Source organism: Astatotilapia calliptera, chromosome 20 (genome assembly GCF_964374335.1).
Source record: "Astatotilapia calliptera chromosome 20, fAstCal68.1, whole genome shotgun sequence".
NCBI lineage: Eukaryota > Metazoa > Chordata > Actinopteri > Cichliformes > Cichlidae > Astatotilapia > Astatotilapia calliptera.
This window is the reverse complement of record NC_137441.1, coordinates 5,842,351-5,864,779: the sequence shown is the minus strand read 5'-3', so window position 1 is coordinate 5,864,779 and position 22,429 is coordinate 5,842,351. Positions and strand designations below refer to the sequence as shown.

The 22,429-nt window shown below is 41.4% G+C and overlaps 1 protein-coding gene across 4 annotated transcripts in view; it reads left to right on the top strand.

The window, feature by feature from the left end:
• nckap5l (NCK-associated protein 5-like) overlaps positions 1-22,429 on the top strand; it is a 58,096-nt gene that overhangs the window by 11,960 nt on the left and 23,707 nt on the right. For 2 of the 4 annotated variants that reach the window (XM_026155277.2, XM_026155276.2), the window contains exon 2: positions 18,570-18,655. The exons of 1 other annotated variant lie outside the window; for it this stretch is intronic. Coding sequence is in view for 1 of the 3 variants with exons in the window: in XM_026155276.2 (XP_026011061.2) it covers positions 18,570-18,655 (86 nt within the window). In the remaining 2 variants the exon portion in view is untranslated. Of the gene's footprint in view, positions 1-15,661; positions 16,029-18,569; positions 18,656-22,429 lie in introns of those variants that run through there. One more of the 4 variants, XM_026155278.2, reaches the window with a different exon arrangement.

The window sequence follows — 22,429 nt, the reverse complement described above, 5'->3', positions numbered from 1 at the left end:
CCGCTTCTGCAGCTTCAGTGTTTTCAGAATCTCATGAGCTTCCTGTTTCAAAAACCTCGCCCATCAGCTCCAGTCGTACAGCTTTAAAAACATCTTCCCATCGAGACTGTTTGTCAGAGAGATATAGAGCACTTTTCCCCCCCTTTGGAGCTCAAACAAAGCTCTCCCTCCATATGTAACCCTCCATATAGTCTGTACCATAAATAGGTCTTCTTCTTGGCCAGAACTTGGGAAAAGGATGTGGATGATGATGATGATTACTAAGGCTGAATCCTGGTTGAGTTTGAGCTGCTGCGGCTGGCAAGCAGATGTGGCGAAATTTGCAGAAAATGTCCATGTTGCGCTCCATCTTTTCTCTGGTGTTGCTGTTTGTTTGTTTTTTCGCACTCTGGATCTTCTTTGGGTTATCAGCCTTCACCGAGCTAAACGTCCGGATGACTGCTATCTCTGTTTGAAATGAGGCAGAGTAGTTAATTACAAGCTAATCCCCAACTGCAGCATCAGATAGAGAATTTAATATGGTAGGGGATGAAATGATGATCCCCATGAGGATATATAGATACTGCAGCAGGAAGGCCTTACTTAGAGCGACGTGAAATATATAAGATGAACCCAAACAACTGGAACAGACTAATATGTTGCAAATAGCTGATAAAACATGATTACTGCATTTTATAGAGTTTTTATGTGCATTTTTAACACAGTCAGGAGCCTGCCTTAAGACAAATTCAGTGGCTCTGACCAAAGTGTTGTATTTGTCAATAGAAAGAGGTAAAAGATCGCAAAATCAGTATAAAGATTATCCAAGTTACCTCTGAATATTCTCCTTGTTGGCCAAAACTACAAGCTGAAAATCTTATAAAGTGGAAAACACCAGAGTGCTAAAAGTTCCCAAAGATTTTGGGGGTAAAACATTTTGATCTGTGGTTTGTTTGCTGGAAAATCCAAAAGAAGGTTTGGCTGCTTTTTAGGAAAGTAAAAGAAAACGGAGGTTAAAAACTGAGGGGAAACAACTTTTACTAATGTAACTACCTTGGTGTAAATTTGGTCTTTGACTCAGTAAGAGGAGTTACCTGTTTTTAGCCTTGTAATATGGGTGCCAATACAAAAAGCTGGCTGAGTGTAGACGTGGATATTTCGCTAAGCTTTTACGTAAAAGCTCCTGTGGTGGAATGGCGCACATAGGTGACTTGCTAAATCCTGACTTGATCCCAAATTTAGCTGGATAAGTCGCTAATCTTTGTGCCAGAGCTGGTTTCACCTGTTTCAGAGTGGCCTCGTTGCAGCTCTCTAAACTGGACGCTGTAGCAGCCTTTGTCCTGGATCGGCTCGTCTGGCGTCAGCAGCATGTCTTGTTCTAGCTTCACATTTTTTCCAGGCATGTCAGGGTTCAACAGTTTGATGTGAAAATGAGTCACCGAAGACCTGTAGTAAAGGCTTTTGCTGACACACATGGAAATGTGGTGCAGCGGTGGACGAAGTGCAGCCGTTCCTCTGGCTGCCGAGCTCGTCGTCTGGTTGGCAGAGGACGGCACCTCTCTGCGGAGTATTTACAGCGGTACGAAACCTGCCTTTACAGGGGCCACAACAAATGGTTTTCATTACCGGGTTTTTATGATCGCAGAAATGGACTGCGGAGCATACTTTGAATCTTTTCACATGTGAGCGATTTATTAAGATCACCGTCTGGAATCAGACTAAGCTGCTTTAAAGTTTACACAGGGAAACGAGGCTGCACCTGAACATTTTCTTTTAATTGATTATTCTCATGGTTATATAATCATGATTTGGTCTTTAAAAGCTTAAAAAAAGCAAATTGTTACAATTACAGTTGCTTAAAGAACAACTTAAAAATGCAAAGGTAATCATTGATGTCATTAAAAGTGAGGAGGCATTGGAGAAGCCGAAACACATTACTACTGACTGGCTTTTAATACTGATTAAAAAAAGGCTTTTGTCTGCTTTGGTTTGTCAATAGATTGATCTGAAGGTCAAAGTGATAACAATGCTACAAAGAGCTGTTCTTGCAAAGGCAGATGTTACAATGTTTCAGATTTTTAAAGTAGTGCTGTCAGCGTTAATCTAGATTAACGCAGGTCACCCCATGCATCGGGCTGCACGGCGCTAACGCGTTAACAAGCTAAGCGCGCTCACGTGTTGCAGCCCCACGCACGGGGCGATCCGCGTTAACTTGTTAACGGAGATTTGCCGCGTTAATGCGGTTGTGACGTTAACGTCATTTTAATTAGATTAACGCTGACAGCACTACTTTAAAAAGAAGGGTTTTCATCAAGAGAAAGAGAATGAATTTGCATAAGTAAAAATAATTGTAGCCACAATTATGTTTCTTAAAGATTATGTATATTAAAATGATTTTCAACAGGGCAAATAAACCTGCACATTGCCTTGGTGGAGGCATATTTAAGGAATATTTAGGAGATTCTTGTGTCCTTTTCTTTATTTTCTGTCTTGTATATGAGGAGTGATCAAAAAATAAATGCGACAAACCTTCTCTGATTAAAATTTGGATGATCTCATGTTTACAGTCCTGTTGTTAGACATGTTAAGGCAGCTTCCTGACTTGATGCTATTTTTAGTTTGCTCCCTGGAACTTCTGAACGCTTAAATGTGTGCTATCGTTTCCGTGTCCACGAACCTGCCTGGGTCTGGTTGATGTGCATTTCATCATCAGACGGATCAGATTTTTTTTTTAATGTTTTATAACCACTCAGACAATTCTGCAGACACACAAAACTACAATGCACGCTTAAAGCACCCTTAGTCGGATTTCAAATATCTATAACTGGAACGAAGAACTCCCTTGTGGTGTCTGCAGCTGAGTATAAACCCAGCGCTACGCTGTAAGCTCTACGATTTCACTGTAGACCTGAAAGTTATACCGGGACCACCATCACATCATATTTGGCTACCTGCACCTTCATCCACTTCGCAAATGTTAAAATCGATTTGAAGGCTTACCATTTGACACACTGTGGGTGGTCCTGTGCCCAGTGCTAATGGAGCTTCATGCACTGAGAAAAAAGGATTTCCCCGACACTCCTTCCTAATGTCAACGGAGCAGCCAGATTTTTTTCCAGTTTTTACATTGTGTAGGAGCAGTCTCACCTCCTATATTGTTTCAGTGTTGGATGAAGATATTAAACATGGTGAAAGTTTCCAATAAGGGGCCAATCAGAAAAAAGTTGTCCTAAAGCGAGAGGAGCTGAAACGCCTTGTTTCAGGCAGAAGATGAAGTGAGTAGCTCTGACAAGGCCCAGTTTAAGATGAACAGGGATTATTTTAAAGTTTGAATTATGCAAAGATAGTCTGGTCTAGGGCCTGTCGCCCCGTTTCACTGATTGGCAGCAGCTTGGTGTAATGCACCCCTTAAATACGCATAATTATTTCTCTCTTTTATTACATGTAGAAAATGCGTCTTTTACAGCTTGCTTTCTAGATTTCGTCTCAAAAGCACGATTTTTAGTTAACCAAGAAAAGCATCACATTTTTGCGTACGAGAAGCTTAAATAGAGAATATTTTACTTTGTTTGATCTTAAAATTACTGAAGCTGTTTCCATAGAGAGTTGCTGACTGATTGATGCCGCTGACTCTGTGCTCTCTGTAAGCCATTTCTGCTGCACAGCAAACACCATCAGCCAGGCAGACCACAGCCAGCTCGCCGGTTACAACTCCTGACTTCCTAATGAGGTCCGACTAAGCCGAAGCTTCATGCAAATTAACACTAAGGTTTTTTTTATAGCCCCAGCTGTAGACCCCGCACATCCCGGTGTCACATTTCATGTCGGTGGATTAGCACTCCATCCTCACTTGGGGCTGCGCACATTACATTAAACTGTCTGCCTCTCAATGGGCGTTTGTACCCCACGGCTCTGATTTACAGCTCTTATTCAGACAGTTGCTTCTTTTTGCCCAACCACAAATGGCAGCGATGGACCATCTGCTAAAAAAATGTGCCAGATGTTTTCTCAATGAATCTAATAGAACATGAAGGAAAATCACGATTTAGCAGAGCCCACGGCGATGTCTTGAAACTGCTTCTTTTAACCAACAGTCCAAAAACAAACAGTTGGTTTAAAATCTGAGAAATCTGAGTAAAGGAAAAAAAAAGTCTCTCCGCAGGAACCGTGGTATCACTTACACAACCAAATGTCATCTTAACAAAAAAGTTAGAAACAAACAAATTATGCCATCTTTGCTTTTTTAGCAAAGATGTTTTTATCTAGCTGTTTTTGGACTAGTAAATGGCAAAAAGGAGAACACTCTCAACCACTTTTTCTTTAAACTTCACAGGTAAAATATTTAAAGGTTTGATTTTATAGGAAGGGCGATTTCTGTGGATTTTTTTTATTATCAAAAAGATCTGGTGGCTTTATAAGCACAGTGAAACTTTTTAAACACTCATTCAATGGAACAAATGCACGCCTCATATTTCAGCAGTCAGGAATTCAATAACATTGTGATGTCACAACAGTAGGCACTGCTTACTCTCAAAGATCTCGACTACGATAAAGTACACCAAACCTTCCGTTACTGGTAGGAAGACCTGCTTGCATGTGAAGAATTCCCACCCCCTACTTTTGAGCTATAGCCGTACATTTGGAAAGCCGCACAGTTTAAATGTTTAAATATCCAAACTGTGAAACACTGTAACACTGTGCTTGAAAAAGGGCTAAGTTTGTAATTATTATCAAAATAAACAAGCATTTTTGGTTGTGTTTTCAAAGAGTACACAAGTAAATTGTGGTCTGTACAATTTAATGAGGCTCTTGATTAAATAAGTATTATCCACTCATTAAATGAGCTTGTTGTGGCTCAGACAGACTCGTTCAACTGCTTGTTAACACAGTCTTTAAATCACATGGCAGCATTTAGTGCATTTAGGCATGTTGATGTGGTCGAGACGACCCGCTGAAGTTCAAACTGGGCATCAAAGGGATTTCAGTGACTTTGAGTGTGTCATAGTTGTCGGTCTGAATATTTCAGAACCAGCTGATTGTCCTTGAAAAAAATGCCACGTTGATGTCAGAGGTTAGAGGATAACGGTCAGACTGCTTGGAGCTGATAGGAAGGCAACAGTTAATCCATAAAACCACTTGTTACAACCACAGTACGCAGAAGAGCATCTATGAAGGAACAATATGTCGAACCTTGAAGCAGATGGACTACAGCAGCAGAGGATCTCACACGAGGCCACTCCTATCAGCTAAGAACAGGAAACTGAGGCCACGGTTTACAACACACACCATTAGAAGATGTTTCCTGATCTAATGAGTCTCTTGTTCCTGCTGCAACATTTTGATCTTTGGGTCAGAATTTGGCAGAAACTACGGTGGCCCTGAGAGGCCAAACGGACTGCAACTTAAGAAAACACGGGCAATAAGAAAAACGGTGCAAAAGCACACAAAACACAAAGGAAATAGGAAAAACGACAATGGAAATAAGGAAAAACAGATTTCCAAAAGCACAAGGGAAGTGTTTCTGGGGATACAATAACCTGACGGGTTCCCTTCCCTTGTGCCAGTTGAGACCAGTTCCAGGAACCAAAATATGCTAAGAATTGCGCTGGGAGACACTTAAAAGAAGTGAAGGATCTATCGGTTCTGTGAGGAAAGAAAAGATGAGAAGTAAGTGTGTTAGCATAACTATTAGCCTAAAAATCCGTCATCAGTATTATATGAATCATGATAAAACATGCCTACCATGTTTTGGGTTCCTGCAACTGGTCCGTTGGGTTATTGGGTTATTTTTCCTATTTCTGTTGTGTTTTTTCCTATTTCTGTTGTGTTTTGGGGCGATCGTGGCTCAAGAGTCGGCAGTTCGTCTTGTAATCGGAAGGTTGCTGGTTTGAGCCCCGGCTCGGACAGTCTTGGTCGTTGTGTCCTTGGGCAAGACACTTCACCTATCGCCTACTGGTGTTGGCCAGAGGGGCCGATGGCGTGATATGGCAGCCTCGCTTCTGTCAGTCTGCCCCAGGGCAGCTGTGGCTACAACTGTGGCTGCCTCCACCAGTGTGTGAATGTGAGAGTGAATGAATAGTGGCATTGTAAAGCGCTTTGAGGGTCTCGAAAAGCGCTATATAAATGCAATCCATTATTATTTGTGTGCTTTTGCAGCATTTTTCTTATCGCTGGTGTTTTCTTAAGTTGCAGTCCGTTTGGCCTCTCAGGGCCACCGTAAGAAACAGCATGAAAACATGGATCCGTCCCGTCCTTAGTACAAACTGAGCTTTATTTACGTGCCACAGCCTACCTGAATATTCCCGTTCTCACCACAGCGTGCCCATCTCCTGATGGCTGCTTCCAGCAGGATCATCACAAACTGATTTGAAGGCAGAATGAGTTCATTATACTCAAAATGGCCTCGTCGGTCACCAGATCTCACTGTAGATACTTCTGCATAAGTATCTCTGTCTTCTGGCTCAGATTCTGGTTTCAGTGTGTAAGTTTTTTGTTAGCAACTGACAGTTATTAGAGAGCTCCGCCAAACTCAAAGAGTTATGATAAGTCACCAGAGGTTGTTAGTGTCATTTGTGGCCTGGGGACCAAAAGGAAAGGGACTGCACTGTTCTGAGAGGGGCGTCATCAGCACCGACATAAAAGCTCAGGCTGTAACTGGGCTGAAACCGAGGGTATAAAAGCATGACTTCTGATTAAACTTTAAAGACACATTCTGGTGTTATGGAAAAGAAGGTTTAAATCACTTGTTTTTCCCCAACAACAGTCCAAAAATATTTGCGTTTTAGAAACATGCAGCAAATCCTCTCAAGTGACAACTTAAAATGAGGAAGTGTTTCATGTTTCTGCTTTGGAAAAAAAAAAAAGTTTCCTTTTAACAGACAACTTTTGTTCAGTTATCGCTCAAAAGAGTCTTTATGCTGGAAAATAGTGTGGTTAATATTCAAATATAATGATTAACTGTGTTGGTGGCACAAAATTGTAATTTGTGAGCAAATAGAAATGACCTCATCAGCTGCTTCTTCTTTGTTCTTGCAATGAATTCTCTGTCTTTCCTGGAGAAAACAAAACATTTGATGACATTTCAACAGTTTTAAGCTCAAACTATGAACGTGTAGAGAGCAACTGTCAGATTAAGTAATTAAAGTAATAATCATTAGCTGATGCCCTAAATGTTTCTGTGGATCATTGATTAGTCGACCGTTTGTTTCACTTCCTGTCTGGATGGTTTGTTTGCTGCTGTTCTTTGTTTTGGGGGTTGGGGGGGTTTCTATGTCATCTTATGTAATCAGCACATGAAGAGCTGCAAGTGTGCGAACGGCGTGTTTGAGACAGAGCTGTCAGACGGCGCCGTGACACTGTCACAGGTCACGTCTCATGTGTTGTTTGCATTGAATTTGAAGTCGGCCACATGACCGTTGCCAGGATGCCTCCAGGAGATGTTCTTCCCCTCGAGTTTCCTTCCATTAAGATGCATTTCTATCACCCTTTGGCTCATGGTTTTTGGTACCATTGAGTTTCTCTGAGCCGCTGCTGAAGATCCTCACTCGAGGGGTAGAGTGGATGGCGGAGGGGGGTTACAATAGGCCTTTTATGTTGTGAGTTATCCTCATTCCCTTGTGTTAGCTTCGGGGTAACATGTGACCAGCCCTCATTCAGGTCATGTCGGCGCTCTCAGTCTTTGACCCTCTTAGAAGGGAAGCTACTCCCTCAATGTCCCATTCATCCCATACAGATGTCTGTGTGTATTAATGCCTGACACAGCAGCGTTATGACAAACCCCTGACAGCCCTTCATTCAGCTTTTTCAAGTGACATGTTAACTGCTGATGCGCAGCGCTGCGGGTTGACAAGCTTAGGTTTTTTTGTGCACAGGTGCCACAAAGATGCGTTATGTACTGTGTGAGCTGCATGTGGCAGTTAACCATAGACCTGTGTTATTTTTATCAAGTATATTAATAAAACATTGCTGATACAGAAACCCTGAAACCCATAGTGTGAAAGGGGAAGCATCTGAATCGTTCAAGAATCTTCTTGCTATAATCTGAACGAATGTGCAGGGATTACTAACATTAGTATGTTTAATAAAACATCTGTATATCTTATGTTCGGTTATATTTGAGTGCCTGTTCAGGTGTCTCTGTGTTGCCTTCATTTAAAGTTGCCTTCTCAAACATTTGCAAAAACGGTCGTTCAGTCGGCAACATGAAGCATCAAGTAGTCGTAAGTGCATGTTTGGAAAAATTTGACTGTGATTTCCTATCACCCACCTTTTCCTCCACCGGAGATATCAAAGAGGGCACCTGACTTCCCTCTGAGCTCGATATGGTAGTGCTAACACTGCTCTGTCAGACCTCCACAGGTAGCGTGACTGCAGCACTCTCACAGCTGCTGACGAAAAGTATCTCTACACATTAAAAATATCTTAAGGCTTAAGTGGCACCAGGGTGGTGGGCATGTGCCAAATTTACCTGCACATTTATCAGTTTATGCCTTGCTTTTATTTTGAAAGTCCAGTCGTTTCTAGCCATCTAGATGCAGTCCTTCCTGTCAAGTATACCAGCTTATTCACTGATCGGGCTGCTGTTTCTCTTTCTGTGGCTGGACATACTCAAACTCCTCTGGTGACAGGACTGTTCTGCTCTTTAGATGATCTTCAAGCTTTAGGTCCACACTTCTGGCTAACCGCAACACCACGCAAGTTCTCCACCTGCTGAGGCAACAAAGCAGAGCATTGGGTTAGAGCCTTTTAAAGTTAAGTCTCCCTTTGTGTGTCCATGATTTTCTTTTCCAATTTTTATCTGGTTGTCTCACAAGCAGTGTTGGTCAAGTTACTTGAAAAAATTACTTCCCCAAAAAAGTAATCCTGTTACTTTACTGATTACTTCTTTTCAAAAGTAATTAATTACGGTACTTAGTTACTTTTTAAAAACACGATTTAAAACCTGAAGAGGTGATAAAGTGATAGATCTTTCAGCCCAATTCTACTTTTTCTACATAATCCATCATACAAAATGTAATCAAATGGAAAAGTCTCTTTTTAAAACTTGTTTCATTAGTTTTAATCTTTTAACTTTATGCATCAAGCAAAAATTTAATTATATGCAACATTCTCTGACTTGAATAAATTAGTTTAACATTTAAACCTATTTTCTGCACATAAAATAAAAAAATTTTTTGTGTTTACACTCAGTCTTTCAAATAGATGCAAGTAAAACACAGCAGAAAATAAATAAAGTCAAAGACTCAGCGGTCCTGTTGCTCTATTTTCACCTGTAAAGCAGGAGTGGCATAGGTGGAGGTTTGCCCTGGTGCAGGTGTGTCGCAGCGGTCAGTGGAAGAATCCGCGAGTTTCTCTGTGAATTTCCCATTACGTCGTTGCGCACTCGGTGCTTGTTTAGGGGGGTTTTTCGGTGTAAAAAGAAGTTTTCTTCCCACGCACAACGGACGCTAATGTTTTTGTCACTTTTTATGGAATCAAACTCAAAGTAAGGTCAGTGCTTCCACGCTTTAAACGCTGCACGCTCATACTCTCTCCCGCACTCGATATATGATCCATTGTTGATCTGCACACAGCTGTTGCCATGAACGTCGCACTCGCTTACGTCACTGTCATGAGACATCCTCGCAAAAAAATCACGGTTTTAGTAACGCAGTAACGCAGCGTTCCTACGGGAAAGTAACGGTAATCTAATTACCGTTTTTGCAATAGTAATCCCTTACTTTACTCGTTATTTGAAAAAAAGTAATCGGATTTCAGTAACGTGTTACTGCCCATCTCTGCTCACAAGTCTTATAAAAATGGGCCAAAGCAGATGAAAAAAGCGGATTCCCTACTGTTAGAGGCATATTGGAGGAATTGTTTTGCCAATATGGTGCAATTAATCACCTTTTATGATGACAAAATGAGAAAAATCATCTGAATTTGATGAAGCTTTGAGTATCGTGATGTCCCGCACAGAGCTGCACTTCTCTCCTTTGGTTTGTCATGATTCATTTAACAGGTTTCTTTCTATTGCACATTGTCACTATTTGCTTTACTTCACCAAGTTTTCCACCACAGCCAAGTTTAAAAATGTTTTTCCATACTTTTACTTTTTCCTACTTGTAGCACTTCCTCTAAGCTCTTTAAATGTAAATTTGAAAATAATGGAAGATTTTAAAATAGCAGATTCCTCACCGAGCATCAGTAAAAGTTTTAAAGAGACAGCTCACCCGAAAATAAAATTCAGATGTTTTTTTTTCCTGCCAGCTGTACTGCTGTTTATTGATCTGTATTGCGTGCATCGCCTATTTTAGTCGTTTTAACATAATGCAACTAAATACTGCTCAGCATCAATTTCTCTTTATTAAAATTATGATGCACTTACTCACAAAATCCACAAACCTCATGAGCAGTAACATGTAGGGACTATTTTTTTCTGTCTACATCCGCCAACAAAAAGAAGCGTGCAGCGAGCTTACATCCTGTCATGCTGTGACTCGCAGTCTCATCACAGGATGAACACTTCCTTCTGCAAAGTGCTGTGATTGGCGGGTGTAGTTTGGCAAAGCAAAAAGAGATTTTGGGGTGAACTGTCCCTTTAACACAAAGAGGAACAACCCAGCTTGATTAGATGGACTCAGATGGCTCTTATCTCATCCTTTTGAAAGACATTAGGCAATCACAAAGTGACACCACAAGCCGTTTACTTCTTTGCTCTTCTGATTATTTAGTAGATTAATGTAATTTTTAAATGGTACAAAAACATACAAGGTCTTCTTCAAACGTCTTGCTTTCTCCAAACAACAATATAAAGATATTCTGGTTGTTGCTTTCAAAACTACAGTTAAAAAGTTAAGAATTGGTCAAAATAAATACAGATTACATGTTTTTATTGCAGCTCTTCAATGATTATAGCATGGGTTTTTAAGGTTTTGATGACTGAGTGCCGGATTGAAGGCCACACATGAAGAATACACACATCAAACAGTTTTTATTGGTTAAGAGAGTGGTGGCTTTTGGTTTGTGACTGTCATTTTGGTGCTGGTTTACAGCTTTTTAACCATTAGTGAGGTAGCGTTTCTGTACCCTAAGTGCATTTTTTTAGTGCTAAGAGTTTAGTCTCTCCAGAGGAGCTGAAAGTAAACAGAAACGCTATTTTTGTCTGTACCGCAGTGTAATGTGAATTGTGAATGAATGTAATGCCCTTCAAGAACCCTGGGAGTTTAGCAGAAACGGTTTAATTGCTCACGTGGTGGTGGGATGATTAGGACGGCTTCTTTAAAGTTTTCAGCCACTAGGCGGACACAGATTAGAGGCTTGGTGGTGAGTACAGACTGGGCAGGACGGCCATATGTGTCAGCAATAAGAGGATAAATCCTCAGTGGACACAAGCTCTTTTGATCTGGGTGATTTTTGATGTGAGGCTCGGCATCTGTCGTGTGTTTTTTTTTTTTTTTTTTTTTTTTTTTCTTTGTTGTGGTTGATTCTCGATGATGACCTGTGAAATTTTCCGCAGACAAACAGCTCATTTGAGTTGATAAAGCAGCATTTTTGTCTTTGGGGGTTCCCGTGATTTTTCCATATGGGATTCATGAGTGTCAGCATTAATCTTGGAAAAACAGTCTCATTTCCCAGGAACTGAATCTGGGGCAGCTCTATACTTGCCAAACGGGCTCGGGTGTTTTGTTGAGATTTGAATACAATTGCAAGTGCCCCGGGGCATTTGATTTCCACTATAGGATGTCTGGTGTGGGGCAAGGTCAATTTGGGTTAGGTGTCTTTTTTTTGTCTGGTTAATTAGGGTCATATTATTACTTTAAATCAGGACCTACATATCTGCGATTTAAAGAGTTGTTTACGGAGGCAGGGATGCTGCAGGGATGTGTTGCCATCCATTATTGCTTTATTATATTATCCTCCCACATTCTGCTCATGAAACCCGTGTTTTCTTCCTCTCGCTGTTGCCGTGGCTCCCAGTCATTTTGTCATCAGACTTGGTTTATTGTGTCTGGTATGTGAGGATGATGTGGCCTTGTTAATAAGGACAGCAGCTGAGTCACACCGGGTGAAAACCTGGGGAGAGAAACCACACCGAGACGCTGTGCCGAGAAACCTGCCAGGGCGCTGACCGGTTCACACAAGACGCTGATTGTGGAAGCCGTGACCCCCCCATTCACAAAGATTGCTGCACAACAGCCACACTGTTAACTCATTAATCGATTGAAGCGATTAATCTGGAACTAATAACTGTTTCAGTTATTTAAAACCAAAAAAACCCCAAACATTTTCTCACCCATACTTCTGAAATGTGTGACCCATTTGGGTTTGGGACTGTTGTACTGAGAAAATAAAGCAGCATATTTTATTAAAAAGTAATTATCAGAGGCTTTCAAAAAAAGACTCACAGTTTAGTTTACTTGTTTAATTTTTAATTTGACTCTTACATGGTGGGTTGGAGAAAAGAGACTTTTTCAGGGAACTTTAATTCTTTCTGTGTTTTTTAAAAAAAAAAAAAAAAAAAAAAAAAAGGAAAGAAAGGTTAGAACCTCTAGAAGTTAACTAAAGCTATCAACAGAAGATAAAGAAAAAACCACTATGACTGGTTTTGAGCTAGGGTCAGGCTGAAAACGGATGTTGCACAACACATAAACATCGGCTACTAAAGTCGATAGATTCCATTTTATTTGTGGCTACACCAACATCGGTGCAACCTTTCTTCTTTTGGTGGGTCACAAGTGGCAACTTCCAGGACTGATGAACAACAAACAAGCAAGCATGGAAACAGATACACAGATAGAGAGAGTCTGCTGAGTGGGGCAGATTACAGCTGTCAAATGAGGAAATATTGATGACACGGAGTGTGTTCTAACACCTGAATGTAGTGCATTTTCTTCCTGCTGATGCTCAGGTTTCCTCCCATACTTCAAATATTGTGTGTGTAATGAAAAAAATGGCTCAGAGACTGAAATGTCAAGGCAACACTGTCTGTTAGAGGAGCTGCAGTTCCTCTAACGGGCACTTGGTTGGCTCTAATGGCCGGTCGATCCCTATAGACTCACCATGTTAAGATATCCAAATTCACAGTTTTAAAAAGCAGTTTTGCCATTTGTGGATCCCCTCTTTTATCATTATTATTTTTTCACAGATATGTTTTTTGTGCTTTTTAGACTTTATTATGAAAGGACAGTTTGAGAGTAGACAGGAAAGGTGGGCGAGAGAAGATTGATTGATTGGTAATTTATTTCAACATGTGAACAATATACAAGTACATTTAGAAAAGAAATAAGAGAGAAAAAAATACTATACAAATTACATACAAAAAACCATTCTGATTAATTTACATGTTGAAAGGGAGTGGGAAGAAGTATACACTTATTTAATCCCACCCCTTTGCCATAAATTACCAGTGAATATTTAGTCAGCTTCCTTACTGATATAATTTGTAATAAAAATAGTGAACAGATTTCTGATATACTGTATACTATAATATCACATCATGAACTTTTTGTTTGTTTGTTTTTAAATAGAGACATTCACTTAATTTAAATATTTTCCTTTTCTTTATAGATCGAGAAGATCATATTTTTATAACTCTTTTTGAACAGTTTTATGTTTGGACATTGCTTTAATTCCATATTCAGTTTGTTCCATAGTTTCACTCCATGAACAGAAACACAAAAGCCTTTTCTTGTAGTACGTACCTTCATTGTTTTGAAGTTACAAAAACCCCTTAAATTATGACTTCCTTCTTTCAAAAAAAACATACTCTGAATATTACCTGGCAGTTCTTTATTTTTTGCTTTGAATAGAATTTGTGCTGTTTGGAATTTCACTATATCGTCAATTTTCAATATTTCAGACTGCAAAAATAGTGAGTTTGTATGTTCCCTATAACCTGCATTGTGGATGATTCGAATTGCTTTTTTTTGAAGAGTAAAAAGTGAATGTAATGTGGTTTTATAGTTATTGCCCCAGACCTCTGCACAATAGCTTAAGTATGGTGAAACCAGTGAACAGTAGAGAATATGAAGTGATGTTCTGTCGAATACCTGTTTGCCTTGTTTAGTACTGCAATGCTTCGTGATACTTTGGAATGAATATATCTTACGTGAGCTCTCCAGTTAAGTTTTTCATCTATTATTACCCCCAGAAATTTATTTTTCACTGACTCTTTCAATATCAACACCATTTATTTGAATCTTTGCATTTGTATTTAAACTACTATTTCCAAATAACATCAGTTTAGATTTATTCAAATTTAATGATAATTTGTTTTTATCAAGCCAGAACTTCACTTTACTTATTTCATTAGTCATATCCTCCAATAAATTCTGCAGATCATCACCAGAGCAAAAAATGTTTGTATCGTCAGCAAAGAGAACCATTTTTAATACTTTGGACACTTTACAGATGTCGTTAATGTACAAGTTGAAGAATTTTGGACCCAAAACTGACCCTTGGGGTACACCACAAGCAATGTCCATACATAAGGAGCAACCACCATTTATTTTCACAAACTGCTTTCTGTCACTTAAATAACTCCGGACCCAATCTAAAACTACCCCTCTGACACCATAACGTTCCAGTTTTCTTATTAATATATCATGATCTATAGTGTCAAATGCCTTTGTCAAGTCTATGAATAACCCAGCCACATATTGCTTTTTGTCTATGGAATTTGTGATGTATTCTATTGAATCTAATAGTGCCGATGATGTTGATCTGCTTGATCTGAATCCGTACTGACTCTCAGTGAGTAGTTTATGTTTATCTATAAATTTGTCTGTTTTTAAACAGTTTTTCAAGAACTTTTGAGAATTGAGGTAGTAAAGAGACAGGCCTGTAGTTTGTGAAATGGTGTTTGTTTCCAGATTTGTATAGAGGTATAACTTTTGCTATTTTCATTCTGTCTGGAAATCGACCAGTTTGAAATGATAAATTACAGATGTATGTAAATGGTTTTATAATAGCCTCAATGACTCTTTTAACCACTATCATATCAATATCATTACAATCCAAAGAGGAGGAGGAAGACGTGCAGCAAATGACCGAGGACAGAATCAAACCCAGGGTGACAGCTTTGTGCCACATGGTTTGTTGATTTGGTGCTAAATAAATCAAATTGAACTGAACCCGCTGCCTGCTAGGTCTCACCTCCATGAACCGAAGTCCCTGAATTGGACCTCTCCTCCCGTCACCTCATCTCGGCACATAATTTGGGCTCTGTTAACTCTAGCTGCTGTGTTTGATCCATTTTCTCTAAGCCACAGCAGAGAATAATTGAGACTATAATTTCTAATGAAAGTAATCATAACCTGGAGCCTCCTGATTCCTCCTGATTTCCAGTCTTTCCCTCTGTGCCGTCGCACAGGACTCTGTCCAACACGTACTGCCAATGTGAAAGAGAAGGACAATCCTCTTAGTGCAGAGCCTGTTTTCTTTCTAGGGCACTTAATGGCTCTGTGCAGAGCTGCTGTCAGTTCGGCCGGGATGTCGGATATCCTCTCCCTGTTACGTCCCTTTGTCCGTACAAGGTAGGGTCTCCTGTGAAAACAACTCCCCCTTCTCCTCCTCTTTATGACCCAAGCCGGCAGCTGTGGGGTTAATGTTTAGCAGCAGCAGCAGCACAGGCAGGAGTTGTAGGAGGTGGAGGAGGAGGGGAGAAGGAGAGCAACTGGGAGGTGGGGGCTGGTCCACAGCTGTTGTAGTAGGCAGGGTCTGTTGGGGTAGGAAGCCTGCCTCACTCGCCCTGGAACAATGGGAGGCATGGCAGCCTCTGCAGACAGCACAGACACATACACAATGCTCATGCCCAAGGACAGGCCTTTTCTAGCTGTAGCATAGAGGAAACCGGCTTCCTCGCCACGCTCGCAAAGTGACGGCACTTTTAACAGGAGGTGGTGCGGGAGGGGGGGGACGTAATCTCCTCGGCGGCCGGAAAGCAGAAATGTAAGGTTGTGGCCTCCTTTCATGTCTTTTTTATCCTCTTTGCTTCTCGTGCCTTACGTTTCATTCTGGTGTGAGGAGCTCTCAGATGACTGGATGACAGAAAAGGCAGAAGGAGAAAGGTGAGATGACCCAAAATGTGTACTTTGGGAGGAGGGGGTTAATTTGTATTGGTGATGCAGTTTTTACAGCTGACATGGTCTTCAGCGCCCGGCGCTCTGTCTGCCTGTTGGGATGTTGTTTCTGTGTCCAAGTGAAGCAGATTTTTCTCCCTGAAATGACAGCGAGGGGACTCGTGTTTTGTGGTGTTGACTTGACGTGAATAGGCACGAGATGACTGCTAAAGGAGGGCTGATTTCCCTGTGTGCATATGTGTGTGTGAGTTGTTTAGGTTAGCATTAATATCCGTGGGTTAGCTTACATTTTATGACAGCAGCAGGCTGAGCACTGTTAACACTCTGTGTCCTTTTTATTTAAATGTTTGGCTGAACCAGCTCCAAATCCTGTTTTGGTTCCCGCTAACAAAGTGCCATAAATCTGCCAAACGTGCACGAGGGTGGGTGGAGGTGGTGGATGGTGTGCTGCCTGAATGCTGCCTGAATGTGTGATATCAGGAGGATGAAGGGACCCTTGATGTGCTTCCTCCATGGGTGTGGAGGTTGGCTGGCACAGATTTAAGAAGGATCCCTGCGTTTTGTGTGATTGCTCTCAGACCTGCATGGCTCACTTCCAATCTCTCAGACCTCTTTTGGGAAGGGAGCTCCCCTCCTCCTCCTCCTTCTCCTCCTCCTCCTTCTCCTCATCCATCCCTTCCCCCACCTCCTCTCGCTCCTCATCCCAAATATTGCTTGTGTGCGATTCGTCTCGGTTCATGTAGCCAAACATCAGACAGGAAGCAGTGCCGAGGGAACCCGCCAGCCTGATTCTGTCTCACACACATCTCTATTCCACTTTGATATTTATCTGCATCTGTATTAATGATACCGACCACTGTGCGTCTGCAGAAAACGAGGAAAAAAAAAGACTTTGGCCTACATTTTTTGGGAGAGATTCAGCCATTCCCGAGTCTTGCTTAATTCCAGCGTGTGAGGATTGAGGTTTTTGTCACATTGTTTACATATCCCGCCTACACACTTTGCGTACACAGCGAGAACTTCAGTCTTTGCCTTTACAGATTGGCAGATGGAAAGGGTGGTGTTTGACATATACTCGGATGGCCTTGCCTATCCCCAAGAGTGAGACTGACATGATTTAAGAAGCTTTTGTGCATTTCTTCGCTCTGCTTTGGCTGAGTCGCCTTTGAATTTTCTCCCCCTATCCCTGCCCTCATTCCATGAATCTCCTCATCCTCATCCTCATCCCCAGCATCCCACCAAACCACTTTGAAAACCTAAATTTGCCTCCTTGAATATTTCAAATTTTTTATCATCCCACCTTCAAAAAAAAAAAGGATTTGAAAGTAAGAGTCTTGTTTAGGGCTTTTTCTCGATCTGCCGGCCACTTTGTGGTCTCCGTTTCTCAGCACCTGGCAAACCAAGGCCAGAACGGCGGATCTGCTCTTGCTCTATTAAAACCCCAGATTGAGTGGGCAGATGCTCAACACCTCTAATCCCATTTCAGTTTGACAAGATCTAACAGGATCAGGCCCCGTTACCTTATAGAGCACGTTTGGAAATGAAGAAATGAAGAGTTAATACTGCAGTTCGGCGCCCAAACATTTCTGTGTTGACGAGACAAAAAAAACGCTGGCTGAGGAGACCCTACTGCAGACGCGGCGCCCCACTTATGCTGTAAACCTTTGTAGAAAGCGAGCATAATTAACGGGGAGTTCGATTAATGGGGGAATCCCACATTAGGCTGAAACTTTAAAGGAAATCTTTGTGTGGCACTGTCCTGCATTCTCAGAAAGACATAAAAGGGGAGTTCTTAAATCCTGTCTACTGAATTATTCATCCATCTTTCTTTCATTACACTTTACAATGACTCAGAGATGAAAGGAAAGACGAGATTGAGGAAAGAGGGCGAGATAGAGGAGCGGGGGCTTGTGGTCTTTGCATGGCTGGCGTCTGCCGAGTGCCGGTGTCTCCCGAGGGCAAAGGGAGCATCTTCCTCTCCTCTCGGTTTCCTGTTCGCTTGTGGAGCCGAGGAGGCTGCGGCCTTTCCCCGCGTCCCATCGCAGAGGTGACATTGACCTCAAACCCCATCTTAAACTCCGGCATCAAACTTTTTGAGATCTGGTTACACACGGGCAGATTTTGCGGTTTCTTCTTATGATTTAAGATGCAGAGAGGAGGAGGAGGAGGATGGGAGGGGGAAAGATGAGGCCGGGGGTTTATTACCTCCACCGAGGAGCCTCTGTGATTGGTTGGTTCGTCTTTGTTAGCAGGATTATTCCAAAAAAGGCTCGATCTGAATCCAGGATTCTTCCCCATTGTTTGATGGGGGGTTAAAACTGCACCTTTCTTTTCATATCTTCACAAATGTGTGTCAAATTATGAAATGAGAGAAATACAGAGACTTGATGTTCTCCATAAAATACCGCAATCTAATCCAAGATTCAGATATCCTGTCCTCCCGGGAGTCCGCTCATGCATTGTGCCGAGGAGATTTTCAGCCTCGGAGCTGTTGTGTTTTAAAACATGTCCCGGTTTTCTCGCCCCCAGCTCCGTGGTTTTGTTGTTGGGAGACAGAGGTGCCTGACGGGAGACTGACTCCTCTTCAAGGATCATTACAAGAGCTGACCCCGCAGGTGAGTACATGATTCATAATGTTATGATTTCCTGAAGGCTAATAATTATTATTTACTATTTTGTGTACAAATTGATTCATTGTTGAGCTTATAAAATGTCACATATAAAAGGCACACGCTCCTTCGTATTTGCAGAAAATAGCCCGGATGTCGTCTTAAATGTCGCCAGTTATTCTTTTAGTTATACAATGTCAAACAAAGGCACTTTTGAAAGCACACTTGCAGCGTGACACCCACAGTTTAGTTGATTACAGTTTCCTTCACACAAGAAAGCATCTGTTTTACTTCCTCACTATTAATCAGACCCTTTGATGTGTACCATTAAATTTAAATCTCATACTCACTCAAAATCCCAGAGTACACAGCTGGGTTAACCCTGTGTTAGACTACTCAGATTAGACTGTGCTAGTTTAGCAATTTTCTCACACACACAGCACATTATTGTGAAGATGTTACTGTGAAAGAAAAAAGGGGGGGAAAGGGAAAACGTGACTCACTGTTAATGTTTCCCTCAAACTCCTTGGCACGTGTCCAATCCTACGATGGCGTCGGAGCGCGTATTCAAATCGGCTAGCAACGTGGCAGGAAGTATCGGAATAAAGATGCAAAATAGTCATATAACAAATTTAAATGAAAACTCAGCTGGCATCAATTTTGTTTATTTAAATGTCATGCAATGAAAGCTAATCTAAACTGTTATGTTCATATTTGTTTTTAAATGAGCTGAAAATCTTCTGCTCGGTATTAATTTGCTACCTGTTGAGTTAATGATTTATTGTTTTGGTGTTTCGTGCACAAAATCTCAAAACCAAACCACAAACTGTTCCACATACAGTAACTGTAAATCTAATATAAGGAGAATAGCACCACATCCTCACGTTTAAGGAGCTGTAACCATCCGTGTGCCTCATTAACCAGATAAGTGAGGAAATGAGGTTTTTTGCAGTGTTTAACCAAAATTTCACACACTATTGATATGAAAATGTTACTAATCACCAAGTCTCAAACCTATATGTGTATACTCTATATGTAAATATTAATTATATAACCGTAATAGATTTTATAGCACATGCTCACATTTAAGAAGGAGCAAACACAAAGAAAGTTCTGCATCTTCAATTAAAAAACAGGCGATCATGAATGTATCTGCAGATTAACTTTCCTTTCTGTCCTTTGCTTCAGTTCTTTTATTGTCTGAGCTTTAAAAAAATGTATCTCTGACTCGGTTTCGGTGCCACTTCTCTGTTTCATTTCCTCCGTCTCCCTGCTTGTTATTCATCAGGCTTGTTGGTAGTTTCTGTGTCAATGCTTTACACCCATGAAAAGTTAATCCGTCCTTTGCAGCAGTCGCTGCTGGCTGATTTGTTTAAAGGACACCACAGCTATTTGTTTCCAGCAGAAGACATGTTAGTATTCCTCTGGTGTCAAGTTGCACTTTATTTGTTTGCTGATGAATGTGCAGCAGTGTCCCCGCAGCTCACATTTTTCATACGCAGGTATCCGCTTGAGTCATTTTAGGAGGAACAAAAGCACCACATGCCCGCTTGGCTCAGAGGCTAACACATGATCCTGCCTGTTTTCTTCACTGATTGGAGCTTTTAGCTGCGAACGCGGCGCCTCGCTGCCCTGTGTTTACACTTAGCGATGTCTGATTGAGTGGCTGTGTTTTCCAGAAGGGTGCATTTACAAAAACAAAACACTTTGTGCTCACTTTGACCTTCATCTTATCTGTTTTTTCATCCCTTCTTTATGCGTGCATCCTTGCTCGTGTCCTCTTGTTTGCTTCCTTATTTCTATAGACATAAAAAACAACCAAGACTTTTTTTTGGCCGAGTTTATTTTAGGAATTTATACAGCAAGGCCAAAACCTTAAAGTAGTGTAGAATGACACCGAGGCAGCTGTCGGTGGCAACGGGGAGAAAACCTGTTAACAGAAAGAAACCTCAGACAGAGCCAGTGAAGACAACCTTTGGGCCTCAGCGGGGGCTGCTCCTTTTTAAAAAAAATCCTCATCATACTACCTCAGCTTTTGCAACTTCGTGCATTTGTTGAACTTCCTCTCCAGACTCCTCGAAGCTAAAACGTTTCCCAGCAGGGTTTAATTTTCTTGATGACCAAAGTCTCTTTCAGTCGTCTTGGTTCACGCTAAGGCAAATCTGCCTCAGCCAGCCCTGTGAGCTGTGCGCTGACCAAAAGAACGAGGTCAAATGGGTTTCCCTGCAGGGTGCCTGGGCTCAGACACCAAGGGGCAGCTCTGAGTAGAGTCGCGGTTCCTTCCTGTCCAAAGGATTCCTGGATGTCTACCTGAAGGTTTTTCAGGCATGCCATACTAGGAGGAGACTTCAGAGTAGATCCAGAACCCACTGGAGAGATTATGTGCTTCATCTGGCCTGGGAGAAACTTGGGATCCCACAGGAGAAACTGGAAAGTGTAGCTAGGAGAAAGCATGTGTGGAATACCCAGTTTAGCTGCTGCCACTGTGACCTGACTTCAGATAAAAAGAAGAAAAAGAGCAAAATGACAGATGATTGTTTTAACTTGATTATCTTGATAATCTGGTTAGAAGTACAGAAGTATATAAAGGTATCGATAATTGTGGTTTGAATTCGTGCAGCAGCAGCAGCACAGTTTGGGCCACATTTTGTGGTTTATATTGGCTCTCTTCTCTTTTGGCTGGATCCCATCTTGCAGTTGGAGAGACTCACTTTCCCACAACACTTCAGCCCAGTTAGACCGAGTCACTCATGCAGGTGCAGTCAGGCTGCTGTTATGTTGTTGAGTGATGCTCTGGAGACTGTTGAAGATTTAATTCTTAATTTAATTCTTAATTTAATTACGATTTTGTTGTCTTCCTGCTGCTCCTCTGCTTACCCAGCGTTCGGGCTAATGTCGGTTCCTCTGAGATGGTGTTACGGTGCCCTGTGATTTGGAGCTGTCTGATCTGAGTTCTGCAGGAATATGTCTTCATACAAGTTAAAGTTGCCAGTACTGTTTTAAAAATAAACAAAAATAAATTTATGGATGATTTTAACAGACTTTATAGGGTTATTGTGATATTATTAGTATTGGACATATTTGTCCAGTTATCATGTAGGATACAGTGACATGCATGGTTGGAGGCCATGATGAATTGCACTAGTCTTATCGGTTGGAGTAGATCAGAAACATACAGCTCCAGAGTTGAAAGGTGCAGGGAGCATGAAGATGCAAAGATTATAAAATCGGAAATAACAGATGCATAGAAAGCTTCTCTGCATCGTGGAAGTCCTGCAGCAGCCTGAGCACGTCGCAGGGTAACTAAGGATTTGTTCTGGGTCACCTGATCCAGTCCCGTTCGTGAGCTTTACCAAAACGAAAGTTTGAAGCTGAACGTGAGAGTCGAAGAGAGAGTTTCTGTCCCACGAGTCCAAACTGGTTCCACAGGAATGGATTTTATTGCCCACTCAATGCAAATATTGTGCACAGTGACTGTGATGTTTGTTACTGCTTATGCATAAAGGAACGAGTGAATATTACATTCACTGCAACTCATCACATCCTTCTCCTAACAGTTATTTTTGTTATCGGTTAACCTGCTGATACTTTGACCGATTATTTCAAACAGTATCTGTTTCTGATGCCTGATAAGCTTGTTGGGATTCCCAGTGCAGTTCCTTATTTATGTTATACTGGTGTAGCCTCTCGGTTCATTATCTCTTAGAGCCCGTCCTTTTGATTGGCTGGCCCTGGTAAACAGAAGGTTTGGATAGTGGGTGGGATGCGTTATGAGTTCAC